Source organism: Muntiacus reevesi, chromosome 6 (genome assembly GCF_963930625.1).
Source record: "Muntiacus reevesi chromosome 6, mMunRee1.1, whole genome shotgun sequence".
Classification (NCBI taxonomy): domain Eukaryota; kingdom Metazoa; phylum Chordata; class Mammalia; order Artiodactyla; family Cervidae; genus Muntiacus; species Muntiacus reevesi.
The window spans coordinates 69,639,094-69,653,730 of NC_089254.1; the positions used below are offsets into that span (position 1 = coordinate 69,639,094).

Here is a 14,637-nt window from a genome sequence, read left to right on the forward strand (position 1 = left end):
TTCTGTATTCTTTACCCAAAGGGATCTAACTTAATCCCTAGTAGCTGCTATCAGCATAAGGACATTTTCCATAGTGCTTATTTATCTCTAAAAACATGCACATAAATGATCTTCTTGATGTTTGCAACAGCCTAGTGAACTTGTTAGGGACCTGCATCATCTCCACTGGGCAAATAAGGAAATTGTAATATGAAAAGACATATCCAATATCATTACTGTTCTATGACACACACATATGTATAAGATACATTCTGTTTTACAGAGAAATTTTGAGGAAAACAAATTTTTATTTTTCATCACAGACAGCTATCTGAAGGTTTAAAAGGAACATGTTTTGTTTTGGTAGTGCAAATATGATATCCTATATATTGGAAGGCAGTAGGATATCATAGGGCCTTCTTGGTGGCTCAGATGGTAAAGCATCTGCCTGCAATGCAGGAGACCTGGGTTCGATCCCTGGGTTGAGAAGATTCCCTGGAGAAGGAAATGGCAACCCCCTCCAGTACTCTTGCCTGGAAAATCCCATGGACAGAAGAGCCTGGTAGGTTAGAGTCCATGGGGTCGCAAATAGTTGGACACAATTGAGCTATAGTTTTGATAGGTTCTAATAACCAAGGGCAAACGTGAAAGAAGTGAAAGTTGCTCAGTCGTGTCCAACTCTTTGTGACCCCATGGACTATAGCCTTCCCGGCTCCTTTGTTCATGGAATTCTTGAGGCAAAAATGCTGGAGTGGGTAGCCATCCCCTTCTCCAGGGGATCTTCCCAACCTAGGGATCGAACTCAGGTCTCATTGCAGACAGATTCTTTACCGTCTGAGCCACCAGGGAAGCCCAAGAATACTGGGGTGGGTAGCCCATCCCTTCTCCAGGGGAACTCGCTGACCCAGGGATCAAACCAGGGTCTCCTGCATTGCAGGTAGATTCTTTACCAGCTGAGCCAGCAGAGAAGCCCAAGGGCAAGCTTCAAATAAAATTTATCAAGGAAAAGTTTGACAACAAATCAATGCTTTAATCCCAAATTTATTATTTTCTTCAGTAGTGACATATGATCTTGGATTCACAGAAAATACAAATATTTCCATAAAACATTATAAATTATTCAACACAAGGTGCGGAATGTACTCAACATGCTTCCCTTTTCTATCCTCTCCTTTAGAAAAGGCTCCACCCACTGACCTTGTAAAACTGTCCAGATGTCTTAGTCATCATTATGGTTACTATTTCTGGTGTCATTGTTTTTTGTAGATATAGATGGATATATATATATACATCTACCTGTTAATACTTTCCTTTTGTCCAATGATATTCTTTAACGTTTCTTATCATGTGGTTTTCTGCTGTGGAATTCTTTCAGATTTTAGTGTTTGATATTGTCTCTATTTTACCCTTTTTTAAGGATATGTTCACTGGGTCTAGAATTTGATTTTTAAAAGTTTTAAATTTTCTTTCAGAAATTTGAAAATGTTACTCCATTATATCCTCAATTGCTTGTTTCTTGAGAATTCTGCCATCCTCATTTTCGTTCTTCTGTACAGAAATATGTCTTTTCTCTCTGGATACTTTTTTAAAATTTTCACTTTTTTCCTGGCTTTGCAAAATTTGATTATGCTGAGCCTTGGTGTAGTTGTCTTCACATCACTTGGGCTTGAAGATTTTTTTTAGGGGAGAAGGGAGAGAATTTGTGCATTTATAGTTTTCAGAAAATTTGAAATATTATCACCCACTGTATTTTCTAATATTCTTTCTTCTTTCTTCAGAGACTCTAACCACACATTTGTCCACTGTCTCTTTCCTACATTTTGAATATATGGCATGTAGTTATAATTGTCTTAATATACTTTTCTGCCAATTCTAGCATCTGTGTCAGTTCTGTATTGGTTTTGATTGGTTGACTTCCTATTTTTGGATGTGTTTTCTCATTTCTTTACATGTCTAAAGATCTTTGATTAGATCTCATTTATTTTTCCTTGTTTGTGAAAGTTTATATTTTTATAAATATTCTCAAGTTGGTGAAATGCAGTTTAGTTGCTTGGAATCAGATTTATACTTTTAGCTTTGATAAAGTGATAAAAATCATTTCTTAGGCAAATATAGAGTAGTACTCAATATGTGGCTAATTCTTCTCTGCTGAAGCAAGACTCCCTGAATTCTCTACTCAGTGTCCCAAGACCTTTTCTGATTTTGTTGGTAACAGCAGGCACTATTTCTGGTTCTATACGAACGCTAGGCGTTGTTTCCTTTAGTTATTTCAGGTGGTTATTTCCTTGGCCTGGAATAGTTGCCTTACACACATGTAGTTCTGATGAGTATGCTGAACTCTGAAGGGCCCTCTGCAGATCTCTGCAGGGGTTTCCTTGTGTAGTCTGGAGCACTCAGCTTTGGCCAAGACAAGACTGTGACTTCAGGTCATTTTCTAGTTTTCTGTGTTCCTTAAAAATATTTTAGCTTTGCTGATTTCCTCAACACAGCAATTCTCCATCCCCACCCCCAGTCTATCTTAACTTTTCCTGTATGCTTCTAAAGCAGCTTGTCCACTCTTAAGAAACTCAATCCTATATGTTAAAAATATCTGTTCACTTGTTTGTCTCCCTTGAGGGAAAGGTAGTTGATGTGTGCATTTCTATATCTGCAGTGCATAGTAGGAATTAACAGTATTTGTTGTAGGATGAATGAGACAAAATTCTCAATCATCGCTGTAACTCAGAAATAGGAGTAAAATATTAAAAAATGAAAGGCTGATGAAAGAACCAGGTATACCTGGGAATTTCAAACAAGATTTGAATAATGAGATTCATCAGATGTTGTGAGTAAATGAGAACAGGTTTCCTCTCATAGGCTATTCAGGTTTTATATCCTAGTAATATCAAGTATTAAATAAATATATCATAGAATACTTTATGTTCAGTAGTAATTGAGAGTAAAAAAATAAAATAAATCCCTCTCCTCTTTATCAAAGTAGCCATGGTCTCTCTTTCACTCAACTCAGTTGAATTGCATTCTCTGTGGGCTCTTGTATTATGTTGGACAATTTCTAAAATGTCTTTGCTCATAAGATAATTAAACCCAGTAACTAGATAATTATGCATATGGGGGATGAGGAGGTGAGAGTAGGAAGGTAAGTACAAATGGGAATTTTTATAAGCCTCTCAGTCTTCTGACCAAGGATAGCCTTTAAGGTTTAGGTCATGCAGCTCTAGAGAGTTATCAGCTCTAGAGAGTTGCTGATCCTTTTTTTCTTTTTTTTTTTTTTTTTCTGATAACACATGGGCCACAATTTAATTTTTTGAAGTCTCCTGTTTTTTAAAAGACTCTGAAACATTTGTCAAAAACCAAATTTAGGTTGACTCTACTTTTCTCTTTGTGGTTGTTTCTAGTTCTGTGAAATTCTTGCTCTTTCTCCTCAGAATATTTTCTTTGAAAGAGTATTCTGTTTCCCTCCTTAAATACTTAGCCTGGGAACAGTGATTTGACTACAATCTCCTCTGAACATGTTCCCTTTCAAAAAGGAAACTAATGATCATTAAAGGTCTTGGCCCTTATTCTGTAGGTGAGAAATAGTATACCACAATGTAATTGCCTATTTTGCCTTTCCTGGAAAATGTCTTTTTATACTTGGTTTGGGAAATGAAAGCAGATTAAATGACACAGATTTCAGGCAATTTAAAATCATTTTATAGGGGTTAAGAGGGCTACTCTTCAAATATACTCTTAAATCAGAATTAAGCCCCAAACTTCAAGATGCTCATTTGATTATGGCTGTATCTCAATTTGTTCATTATCATTAGGCTTCCCTGGTGGCTCATGTGGTAAAAGAATCCGCCTGCAATGTGGGAGATCTGGGTTGGGAAGATCCCCTAGAGGAGGGCATGTCAACCCACTGCAGTATTCTTGCCTGGAGAATCCCCATGGACAGAGGAGGCTAGCGGGATATAGTCCATGGGGTTGCAAAGAGCTGGACACAACTGAGTGACTAAACATAATGGCATATTCTGAAGTAGTGATCCAAACAGCTAATGAGTAGCATCCAATCTTCACATAAGCCAATTGTTTTAGAGACAAGATTAATTCAAAGAAGTTGTAGGCCAAACCTCTATCCTGAATTCAAATCCCTGACCCATTCTTTTCCTCCTGGATACAATATAGAAATCAGAGTTGGATAAATATCTCCATGAGAGAAAAAAATGAATTAAGAATTGCATTTAGAGCTTTGAACTAAATCTTATACAATAGCAGATTTCTTTACTGAAATAAGCTCATTTTACCTAGTGTATTTCATCATACCAATTTTCAGGAATAAGAGTAGTTATGTTTTTATAACTGAGAGAGCTGGTGACATTGCATGGAGGGAAGTGCATTGCATAACTTTCTCTCCCTTTATACCCACTCATATATTGCACAGTATCCTCCATTTGTGTTTTCACAGGCACAGAGATGATTGCAATTACATACCCAGGGTGGTCCTGGTAAGGACTGCAGTCCAGCTTTGCAGTACAATTCTGCAGTGATTGTGACAAGCTTTGATAAATAACCCAGTTGACAACTAAATTGATCTTAGAGCAGAGAAGAGAATTGATGGAGAAGGTGCTTCCCTATCCAGAAAGTCACCTCTGTACCCTGGACAGAGTTTAGTAATGAAGCTTTTGGATGGAAAAAAGATATATTACTTATTCATAGTGTCCTTTCTGTTTTGCTTCTTTGTCCATAGAGACTGAAAGAGTTAAAGCAACGTGAATTTGCTCGAAATGTAGCTTCCAAGTCATGGAAAGATGAAAAGAAACAAGAAAAAGCACTTAAGCGACTTCATCAGCTGGCTGAGTTAAGGCAACAGTCTGAATGGTAAGAATTCAAGGTGCCTCAGGTGGTTCAAAACTCTCTTCAGAGTCTCAGGAAATTTCAATGATATATTTTTTTGGTTCTCTAAACAATGTAAACAAATTATAATTAATCAACAGGTATATCTGAAGGTATATACTCCTAATAGCTAAAGGGTTATAAATTAATGAGTTTGACTTCTGAGGTTTTTCTCGCCTAATATTGCTAATGTGTTCTTTAATGAAATGATCCAAGAATAATTCCAATATACAGGCATTTATTCTATCCAGGTGATTTATATGTATCTTATGCATCTCTATAGTGCTTCACAGTTATTTTGTCTTATAATATTATATTTTAAAAAAATCATAAGTAACAATGCATCTTCTGGGAGAGGAAATAAATCTGTGCATTCCTCTGTACACACCTGAAACTAGAATAAATGGCACTATCATTGTCTGGATGACAAACAAGATGTAATTAATGCAGTTAAATTTACCACTGGTGCCATTTAAATTGATAATTGTAACAAGCATTACACTGATACATTCTTGTAGCTGAAAAATAGCAGTTTTACATGGGCTCAGAACTGCTGGATGTTTTGTAGTAAGGAGTTTGTTACCTGGAGCTCAATTACATTTGCAGATTGTGATTTGTGTTCATATGAATCATAATGTAGAACACTAATGTAGCTAATTAATGTAGCTGACAGCAAGCTGGTGAATTGTGACATTTGTAGTTCTGTGCCAAAATTTAAACCCCTATCGTTTAAATGAAAAACAATATACAGTATAAGCTTGAGAGAGAATGACTCAATTATAGTAGGAGAAGGCAATGGCACCCCACTCCGGTACTCTTGTCTGGAAAATCCCATGGACGGAGGAGCCTGGTGGGCTGCAGTCCATGGGGTCGCTAAGAGTCAGACACGACTGAGTGACTTCACTTTCACTTTTCACTTTCATGCACTGGAGGAGGAAATGGCAACCCACTCCAGTGTTCTTGCCTGGAGAATCCCAGGGATGGGGGAGCCTGGTGGGCTGCCTTCTATGGGGTCGCACAGAGTCGGACACGACTGAAGCGACGCAGCAGCAGCAGAATATTAGACCTCATATTTACTTTAAAAAAAATATTTTTTAAGATCAATTTTGAATTAAGTTGTAGTTAGCAGTCACCTTGCAAGTACTCAAATATTTTTGTCACTATTTAGAATATTTTAATTTGCTTATAAAGATATAAAAAAGATAATATGAAAAAATAAGTGAGAAATTTGGTATAAAGAAAAAAAATCAAAAAGGTTAGAAGACCATGTGTCCAGAGGTGAGGTTAATACAAAAATGCATGTTTGTAGGGCACATGCGATCACAGAAACAGGACACATGACTGGTACTGAGCTTATTGTCAACACAATAAAGATCAACTTTATTACCCATAAGAAATCAGACAGGATGTCTTGAAAAGCAGGGCTTAGAAGGAAAGGTCTAATGGTCATTAGGATGGTACACAGGAGATAATTGAGGGAATGTGTTAATTCCTGGATGATTAATTACAAAAAGTCAAATTAGAAAGGCAGGGCAAGTCTCGCTGTAGAGAGACCCTTTAGATAGGTTCCTTAAAGTCACACAATAAAAAAAAACTGAGTAGTCTTAATATACAGAATTTTGATTCCTTTGTTATTATGAAAGTTGCCACACGTCTACATTTCACCTCACTCATTCCATATTTTCCTTTGGAAGAAGTAGACAAAGGATCAGAGGAGCCTTGATGGTGAGGACAGTGATGGTGACGATGCTTTCATTTAAAAGTTCTAAGTATACAGAGTTATCTAGGAAGTATCTTGAATAAAATAAATGATAAACTCTATTGGGGTTGAGCTGCCTTTGGAAATCTTAATAACTAAATGAAAACAAAGCTAGGCATTTTCTTCCATAGAGTAGTTAGACTCTCTGGGTCCCAATCCGATCATATTGTTAGGAAATGATAGGTATTCAACTTCCCAGATACAGAACTTGGAACTAGGAAAATTACTTCATTTTTTTTTTTTTCTATTACCCACCATCTGCCCTCCAGACAATTGTTCTCTCAGATTAGTAGGCACTTGCCCTAAGGGAAGTCTGTTCATAGCATTATTAAATATTTTCATTTTGGCAACTGAATTGACAAGTGAAAAAAGTCATCTGTGTTACTTCTCCTCTGATAACCCTTCTTTGTCCTTTGTTCTCATAATGAGGGCTTCTGAGTAAGATGACATAGATAACAGAATTCTTCCATGACCCTATGGAGAGGAGAGGTGAATTTGCAGGTAGTAAGAATATTTGAATAAGATTAATTTAAAAAAAAAATGATGGCAGAAAATTGTTAATGAATCTTATAAAGCGCAGTCAACCTTAGCCACCTCTTAGATAGATCAACACAACATGATTCTTCAGTAAAACTAATTATCTTATTGGGAGAGGAAAGAGATTCACTCTGTTCATAAATTTCTACTATGTATAAGTCTAATGCATCTTGATATGGACTTTTTTTTTCAAATTTTAAAAGTTGTGACCATTGCTTCTGAGAGTATTGCATTCTTTATATAAGAGCTGGATAACATAGAACATTAGGAAATAACATCACTTAAAGAAATCATGTTATTTTGATATGATGTGATTCTTATTTGAAAAGTGTACTTTTTGCCCAGGAGAGAATTAAATTATGCAGGTATTGAGTTACCAAGCATTGGATTTGGGAGAACTATTGAAATGGACAATCCATTAATAAGAGCTATAGGATAACTAATGTCATTTCAAAAATTATAAATAAAAATAATTAGGTAAAAATACAGAAATAAACTAAAAATTATTCTAGAGGAGAAAGTGAAATTGTAAGTGGGAGTATGACAGCAAAGATTAAGCCTTTAATTATGTCACAAGGCATAAGCTTGAATTAAAATAATAAAATTTAAAGTATCACAAAGATAAAAATAAATTAGATTTAAGATATAGGAAATAAATTTTATAAGGCAATGAGATAAAAACTTTAAAGCATAAATATAAGAAATAGATATGAATAATAGGATGAAATGTTAACATTGTAAAAATATAATCATAAATGTATATTGAATTGTAAAGTGAGAACAGAATAAGGACAAGAAGAGCAGAATGTAACACATAAGAGCAAAGAAGTTTAAACATATTTGGAATACTACAAAAGAAGCTTTTACACATATTAGAAAGATAAATGGTGAAGTGAAACAGCAATATAGAAAAGAATATTTAGACTAACATAAAGAAAAAATATGCACAAAACAATGCCAGAATAATAAGCTAAACCATTACTAAGGAAAAAGAGAATATAAAAAATAGCCCAGTATCTACATCATAATGGAATAATTCAAGATTGGAGATCAACGTGATGAATAAGAGAAAAGTTTTCATTATGAAATAGTTACTGTAAGGAGCAGACACTTTAAAATTTTTCCAAATTTAGTTTTCCACAATATTCAAGAATACAACTCTAAAATTACAGGCATTATTAGTTCATAGTAAAAGAACCATCTGAAATTATTAAAGACTGGTGACTAAAATTATTGTTTGTAAATCAAAATCCATATGGATATAATAAACAGATTGGACATTGAAAAATACTGAATCCATAAAATAGAAATTAAAAACAAATTCTTTTACTGAACTAGAACAAGAGACTAAAAGAACTAGAATATTAACATAAGTAATAAGACCAAAGCATATAGTCATGAGAGCAAATAAATTTGATGTATAAATTCAAGGATAAGATACTAGGACAGGGAAGGGCAATAATCAGATCAATCAGAGAAGAAAATGTATCTGAGCAGAAGAAAGTTGAGTTGAAAGTTCCCAGAAATGCTGGCAAAAATTAACCAAAAGAAATCAATTTGTAACTATAGCTTGGTAAAGCGAGATATGCACATAATTATTTGTATGTATTAAGTATAACAAAATACATATACATACATGTATATGAGTGCTCAGTCGTGTCCAACTCTCTGTGACCCCGTGACTGTAGTCCATGGAATTCTCCAGATCAGAATCCCCTTTCCCTTCTCCAGGGGATCTTCCCAACCCAGGGATCAAACCCAAGTCTTCTGCATTGCAGGCAGATTCTTTACCAGCTGGGCCACAGGGAAGCCCAAGAATACTGGAGTGGGTAACCTAGCCCTTCTCCAGTGGATCTTCCCAACCTAGGAATCAAACTGGGGTCTCCTGCATTGCAGGTGGATTCTTTACCAACTGAACTATCAAGGAAGCCCCACATATATGTGTATGTATATATAATAAAATATATACATGTAAATTATGTATATATACATAATTCATTGTTTCAAATAAATGTAACAAAATATATTATGTATACATAAAAAGGAAAATTTATAAAATCATGCAAATGCACAAGTGGAATTGTTTCAATATGAATAAAAGTAGGCTAATTAAATATGTCTCTGTAATATTAAACATATAAAGACAGTGAAGGAAAGCAATGAAATTTGGTGAACACAAGGAATGTCATGACACCAGAGTTCTATGGCAGTTGATCAAATAGTTAAGTAAAAGCAATAAGAAAGAATTTGTCAGAACAAAGACTAGGAAAGGATTCTTCCTCATTAGAATTTATGCTACATGTGAAAAAGATATCTGTTATTTTAGTACTGTTTGCTCAAGCAATAAATGACTACATAAAAATGAAGTAAAAATCTAAAATAGGAAAAGGCCAACAAAGCATGTCCAAAAATGTGGAGGGAAAGTAAAAAAGGAAAAGAAAGCCAGCTCAAAACCAACAAGCAAAGCAGCTGAAAGCAAGTCAGCTCAAAGCAAGAAAAATGAAAACAAAGCCAGCTCACAATGATGCAACTTGTATTGTTTCCCCTGCAATAAGATTTGTTTTATAGTAGGTGTTTCATAGAACATTAGAGAAAATTTTCATCTAAAGAGTTTCATCTATTGTGTATATCATCCTTTCCAGTTTCTGATTGAATTGCTACTCAAGCTCAAAAGAATAATCTTTAAAAATCTGTCAAAAGATCAAACATATATATGCAAAATAGACAAAAGGAAAATATTTTGACGAGTAAGAAGCTAAAAGAAGGGTTTCAGACTAATTGAAGACATTGAGGTGGCATGTAAAACTGTGTGTTACTTTCTTAGAATTGATCAAATTAGTGACAAGTCAGAAACTGTCAGAACTGATCACCCTATTTCCTAAGAAAACAAACATGAAGTGATTTTAAGACTGAGGAAACAAAAATTATATAGTGCTTGAACTAGGTATCATCAACTCGATGAACATGAGTTTGAGAAGCTCCAGGAGTTGGTGATGGACGGGGAAGCCTGGCCTGCTGCAGTCCGTGGGTCAAAGAGTTGGATATGACTGAGCGACTGAACTGAACTGAACTTTAAACTAAAAAAGTGAATAAAAGAGATATGTTTATGCTTTGGAAGTGACTTTCAGTTCCATTTTTTTTTTTTTTTTTTTTTCCTATTTAGGTGAAGGCACTGATTGGAAAACTCTTTGCAAAATAAGGTTAAATCTATATTCCAAAGAATTAGTAGTCTCTGGGGGACATATTGCGATGTAAATACAATGCTTTATTTTCTTTAGCAGCACTAGCATAAGATATTCACTTGCTATTGCTTTTTGCTAATTTCAAAAAAACCGACTTAAGCAATGCATTTTAGAAATAGCTACTATAAAACATGGAGAGACTGTTACATAAATGCAGCGAAATTGTTATATTACAATAGATATAGTTCAAAAATAGTATCAGACCCCATCATCATACATTATGAAATGTTCATATGTAGATAAGATTTCAAATCTGATGTCTTAATCATTTAAATATTTGTTTTATTTACAGTGTTTCTGGAAATGGGCCAGCATACAAAGCCCCTAAAGTAGCTATAGAAAAACAACTTCAGCAAGGAATTTTCCCAGTTAAGAATGGCAGAAAGGTATCATGCATGAAGAATGCTCTTCTCCTTAAAGGAAAGAATCTCTCCAGAAGCATTGCCGATAAGCAGCGGTCCACCACAGCAAATCGACACCAGTTGCAAACAGACCGACGTCGTTTGTTTGGAAATAGGGTACCACAAACATCCTCAGATCTCAGCAATGCAAATCATAGAACCGGAGTGTCATTTTCTTTTTCCAAAAAAGTGCATCTAAAATTAGAATCTTCAGCATCAGTTTTCAGTGAGAACACAGAAGAAACCCACGATTGTAACAAGTCACCCATCTATAAAACAAAATCAACTGCAGAGAAATGCATGTGCTGCAGGTTTGCAAATGAAGATACACATCTCACTAAAGGAAAAGATGTAAACATCTCATCAAACCATCTGGAAAGTATTTTACACAATACCCTCTCCATAAACTCTCAAATTTTGCAAGACAAGAATGACTTTGTTGATGAAATGCTAGAAAATTCAATTGGCATTCATGCTTCATTCAGTAAATCTAACATTCATCTTTCAGATGTGGATTTTACTCCTTCCAGCAGAGCAAAGGAAACTATAAATATATTGAAGAACACTTCAGAAAACCACATTAATCACTCACACCAAGCCAATGTTTCTTCTAGCCCAACAAACATTTACAAGCATAGTAATGCCAGGATATTCGAATGTCTGGATGAGTTTCCATCAATAGAGCCAAGCGAACAAAGCAGTTCAGTTCATCTGAATCCCAACTCCAGAAAGAAGAGAGAAAAATCATTAGATAAAACAGAAAGAGTTAGCAGAAATGCACAAAGCTTTATAAGAGAAGAATATCCCCATGATGTGAAGTCCAAAGCATTGCCTTTTCTCCACGTAAAAAGTAAGGATGGCCATACGACTCTCCAATGGCCAACAGAACTCCTTCTCTTTACAAAAACAGAGCCCTGTATTTCTTATGGCTGCAACCCATTGTATTTTGATTTTAAGCTTTCTCGAAATGCAAAGGATGGCCGTGATCCAGAGGATTTAAAAACAGAATTGCAGAAAGAGCCCTCAGAAATGAAGACTAAAATGGAGAATCAAGTCTCAGGTTTAATTAAAGACCAACAAAAATTGATCCAAGAAGATAATCGGTCTCTGAAACCAAAGATGAGGATAACTAATCCAGATTGGGAAAATTTCCAGAGGAAATATAATTTGGGCTGCAACAATTCTGAGTCCAGTATGAGTGAACATAATTTTAGTGCAAGTGACTTGGAAATGAAAAATCCTGAAGTGCCTGCTTACCTTGATATCTCTCTAAAGAACTGTGTAGGAAACAATAAAAATGGTGATAATGAACTTCAAGAACCTTCAAGGGCCCATTGGCAAAGCTGCCAAAGGGTAATTCTAAATGATGCAAATGAGGGCCTATCTTTTTCTCCTTGCATCTCTAGGACGAAAAAGCATAAACTGATTTCTTGTGATCCTCATCTGGATGTTGAAGAAGGGAATCAGTTCACCTGGAAGTCTAGTCCTTACACAGTAAGGGACCACAGTGACCATGGGAAGGATTTCAGTGTAATTTTGAATAGTAACTACATTAGTATGACCAGTGGGGTTTCTGGATGTGGAAGAACAAGTTACAAGATAAGTTCTCCAAAGGTGTCTCTGAATAGATGTTCTAGCCCTTCAGACACATCCCGTGTCAGTACAACGAGCTTGAGAAGTTCTTATTCCAGTCATGGGTCCAGTGGACATGGCAGAGGTAATTTGCTCTACTTTTGCAAACGAGAACATAACTCAGTTGAAAGACACAAACGGAAACGCCGAAAGCACAGTTGTCTCTGCTTATCTGATGAGCTAGCAAAGGGTGACTGCCCACAGTCTGAAACTGAGAGAGACAGGAGCTGCAAATTGTGGGAATCAATGAAAAATGAAAAATATTCAAAACATGCTTATGGTCATTGCAGAGAGGAACATAAACTGGGCAAAAATCAACAATTTTCAGGGCAAAAATCCAAAAGAATCACCCAGTGTGATTCTAGCTCACAGGTTTCTTGTGCTGGAAACAGTGAAAATCCACCTAATTGCCAGGGACCTCAGCACAGCAGATTGGGCTCTCACTCAAGAGAGAAAATATATTACTTAAATACAAGTAAAAGGAATCAACAGTCTTTGGACAGCCCTCATATTTGTGATCTGGGAAAAGTAAAACCCATGCAATGTAACTCTGGGAATATCAGCTACCTTCTAAGGAACTGTCCAAGAAGCCCTTCAGATACCACAGAGTTGAACCCTATAGAAGCAGAGAGGACCTCCCTGACAGCCAAAAGCCTTTTAGAAAGAGTACAAGCCAAGAAATATCAGGAACAATCAATTCATTTTGAGATCTCATCAAACAGCTGTAAAAATGAATCAGAGACTCTTTCACAAATCCAATGTGTAATTCCATTTACACCACCAGGCTGTAACAGACCTTCGTTGCCTTTGCCTGGAAAGACACCAAACAAAAGCAGAAGAAGAAAGGATAAAGGCAGTGCAATGCAAAGAACTATTGACAAAAACAAAGTCAAAATTTCCCCGACAAATGATTTTCCTGTTTTAGTGGGCACTGATTGTGATAATCATCTTTCTAAAGGTATAATTCATGTAGTAGCAGAATCTCACTCACCAAACATGAAAAAGGACCCAACAACAAAAGAACAACAAAAATCATTAATTGGTGAAGTCCAACCTCCTATTCAAAGCTGTGACCCAGTACCAAATGGCTTCCCTGGTGCTTTTCCATCTAATAGATATAGTGGTATTACTGACTCAATGGAGACCAAAGAGAACGATATGAATCTGGACTTACAGGATGGAAGCATGCAAATGAATCAGATACAGGGGAATATAAACTCTTACTATGACAGAACTATGCAGAAGCATGACAAAGTAGCAGATGACTTAGAAGTGTGTCATAAATCTCTTTCTCCTCCATTAATTCAACAGCCCATAACATTTTCTCCTGATGAAATAGATAAATATAAGCTCCTACAGTTACAAGCCCAGCAGCATATGCAGAAACAGCTCCTATCAAAGCATCTTCGAGTTGTGCCTGCTGCAGGGCCCACCACTTTTTCTTCGGCCTCCACTGTACAGACAGTTCCGGGTCACCAGCAGGCTTCTATCACCACCATCCACCACACGTTCCTGCAGCATATTGTTTCTGCTTCCATAAATGCCCATGGCAGTCATCTCCCTATAGCTCATCTACATCCTCTTTCCCAGCCGCGTTTTAATCCATTCACATTTTCACCTTTGACCCCAACCATCATCCCTGCACACCCCACTTTCTTAGCAGGTCACCCCCTGCATTTAATCACCACTGCCCCCTTCCACCCATCTCACATAACATTTCAACCCTTGCCCCCTTCAGTGTTTATCCCTACCTTGTTTGGCCCTCACTTCAACCCAGCTACAACTTCTATCATCCACTTGAATCCTCTAATTCAACCAGTGTTTCAAGGTCAAGATCTTTGCCATCACTCTTGCTCCAGTCAGATGCAACCATTAAATGGAGTGAAAGAGGCCTTAAATGTGTCAGCTCACTTGAACTAAAAGCCCTTCTTCTGGATAAATAAAACAAATTGTCAGTACCTACAAAATGATGTATTTAAAATGGTCTGATTATTATTATATTTAAAAGAGTGGTGCCAATGCAAAATGTGACCAATATAGAAATGTAAACTGAATTGCCAATATTGTAATAGAAGCATTTTAAGAATCTCTTAATTTGCTAAAAATAATTAGACAAATTTAAAGTAATTTGGTAGAAAGGCAGAGGGTTATTTTTGGATGAGTTCTCATGTAATGTAAAAAAAGAAAAAAATTAGGCATACTTATATTAAAAAAA

General features: G+C 36.0%; 1 protein-coding gene across 1 annotated transcript in view; it reads left to right on the forward strand.

The window, feature by feature from the left end:
* The window catches only part of ZNF804B (zinc finger protein 804B), a 524,794-nt gene extending 510,452 nt beyond the window's left edge, over positions 1–14,342 (forward strand). The window contains exons 3-4 of the mRNA XM_065938996.1: positions 4,706–4,836; positions 10,682–14,342. Coding sequence (XP_065795068.1) covers positions 4,706–4,836; positions 10,682–14,342 — 3,792 coding nt within the window. The remainder of the gene's footprint in view (positions 1–4,705; positions 4,837–10,681) is intronic.
* The last annotated feature ends 295 nt before the right edge of the window (positions 14,343–14,637 follow it).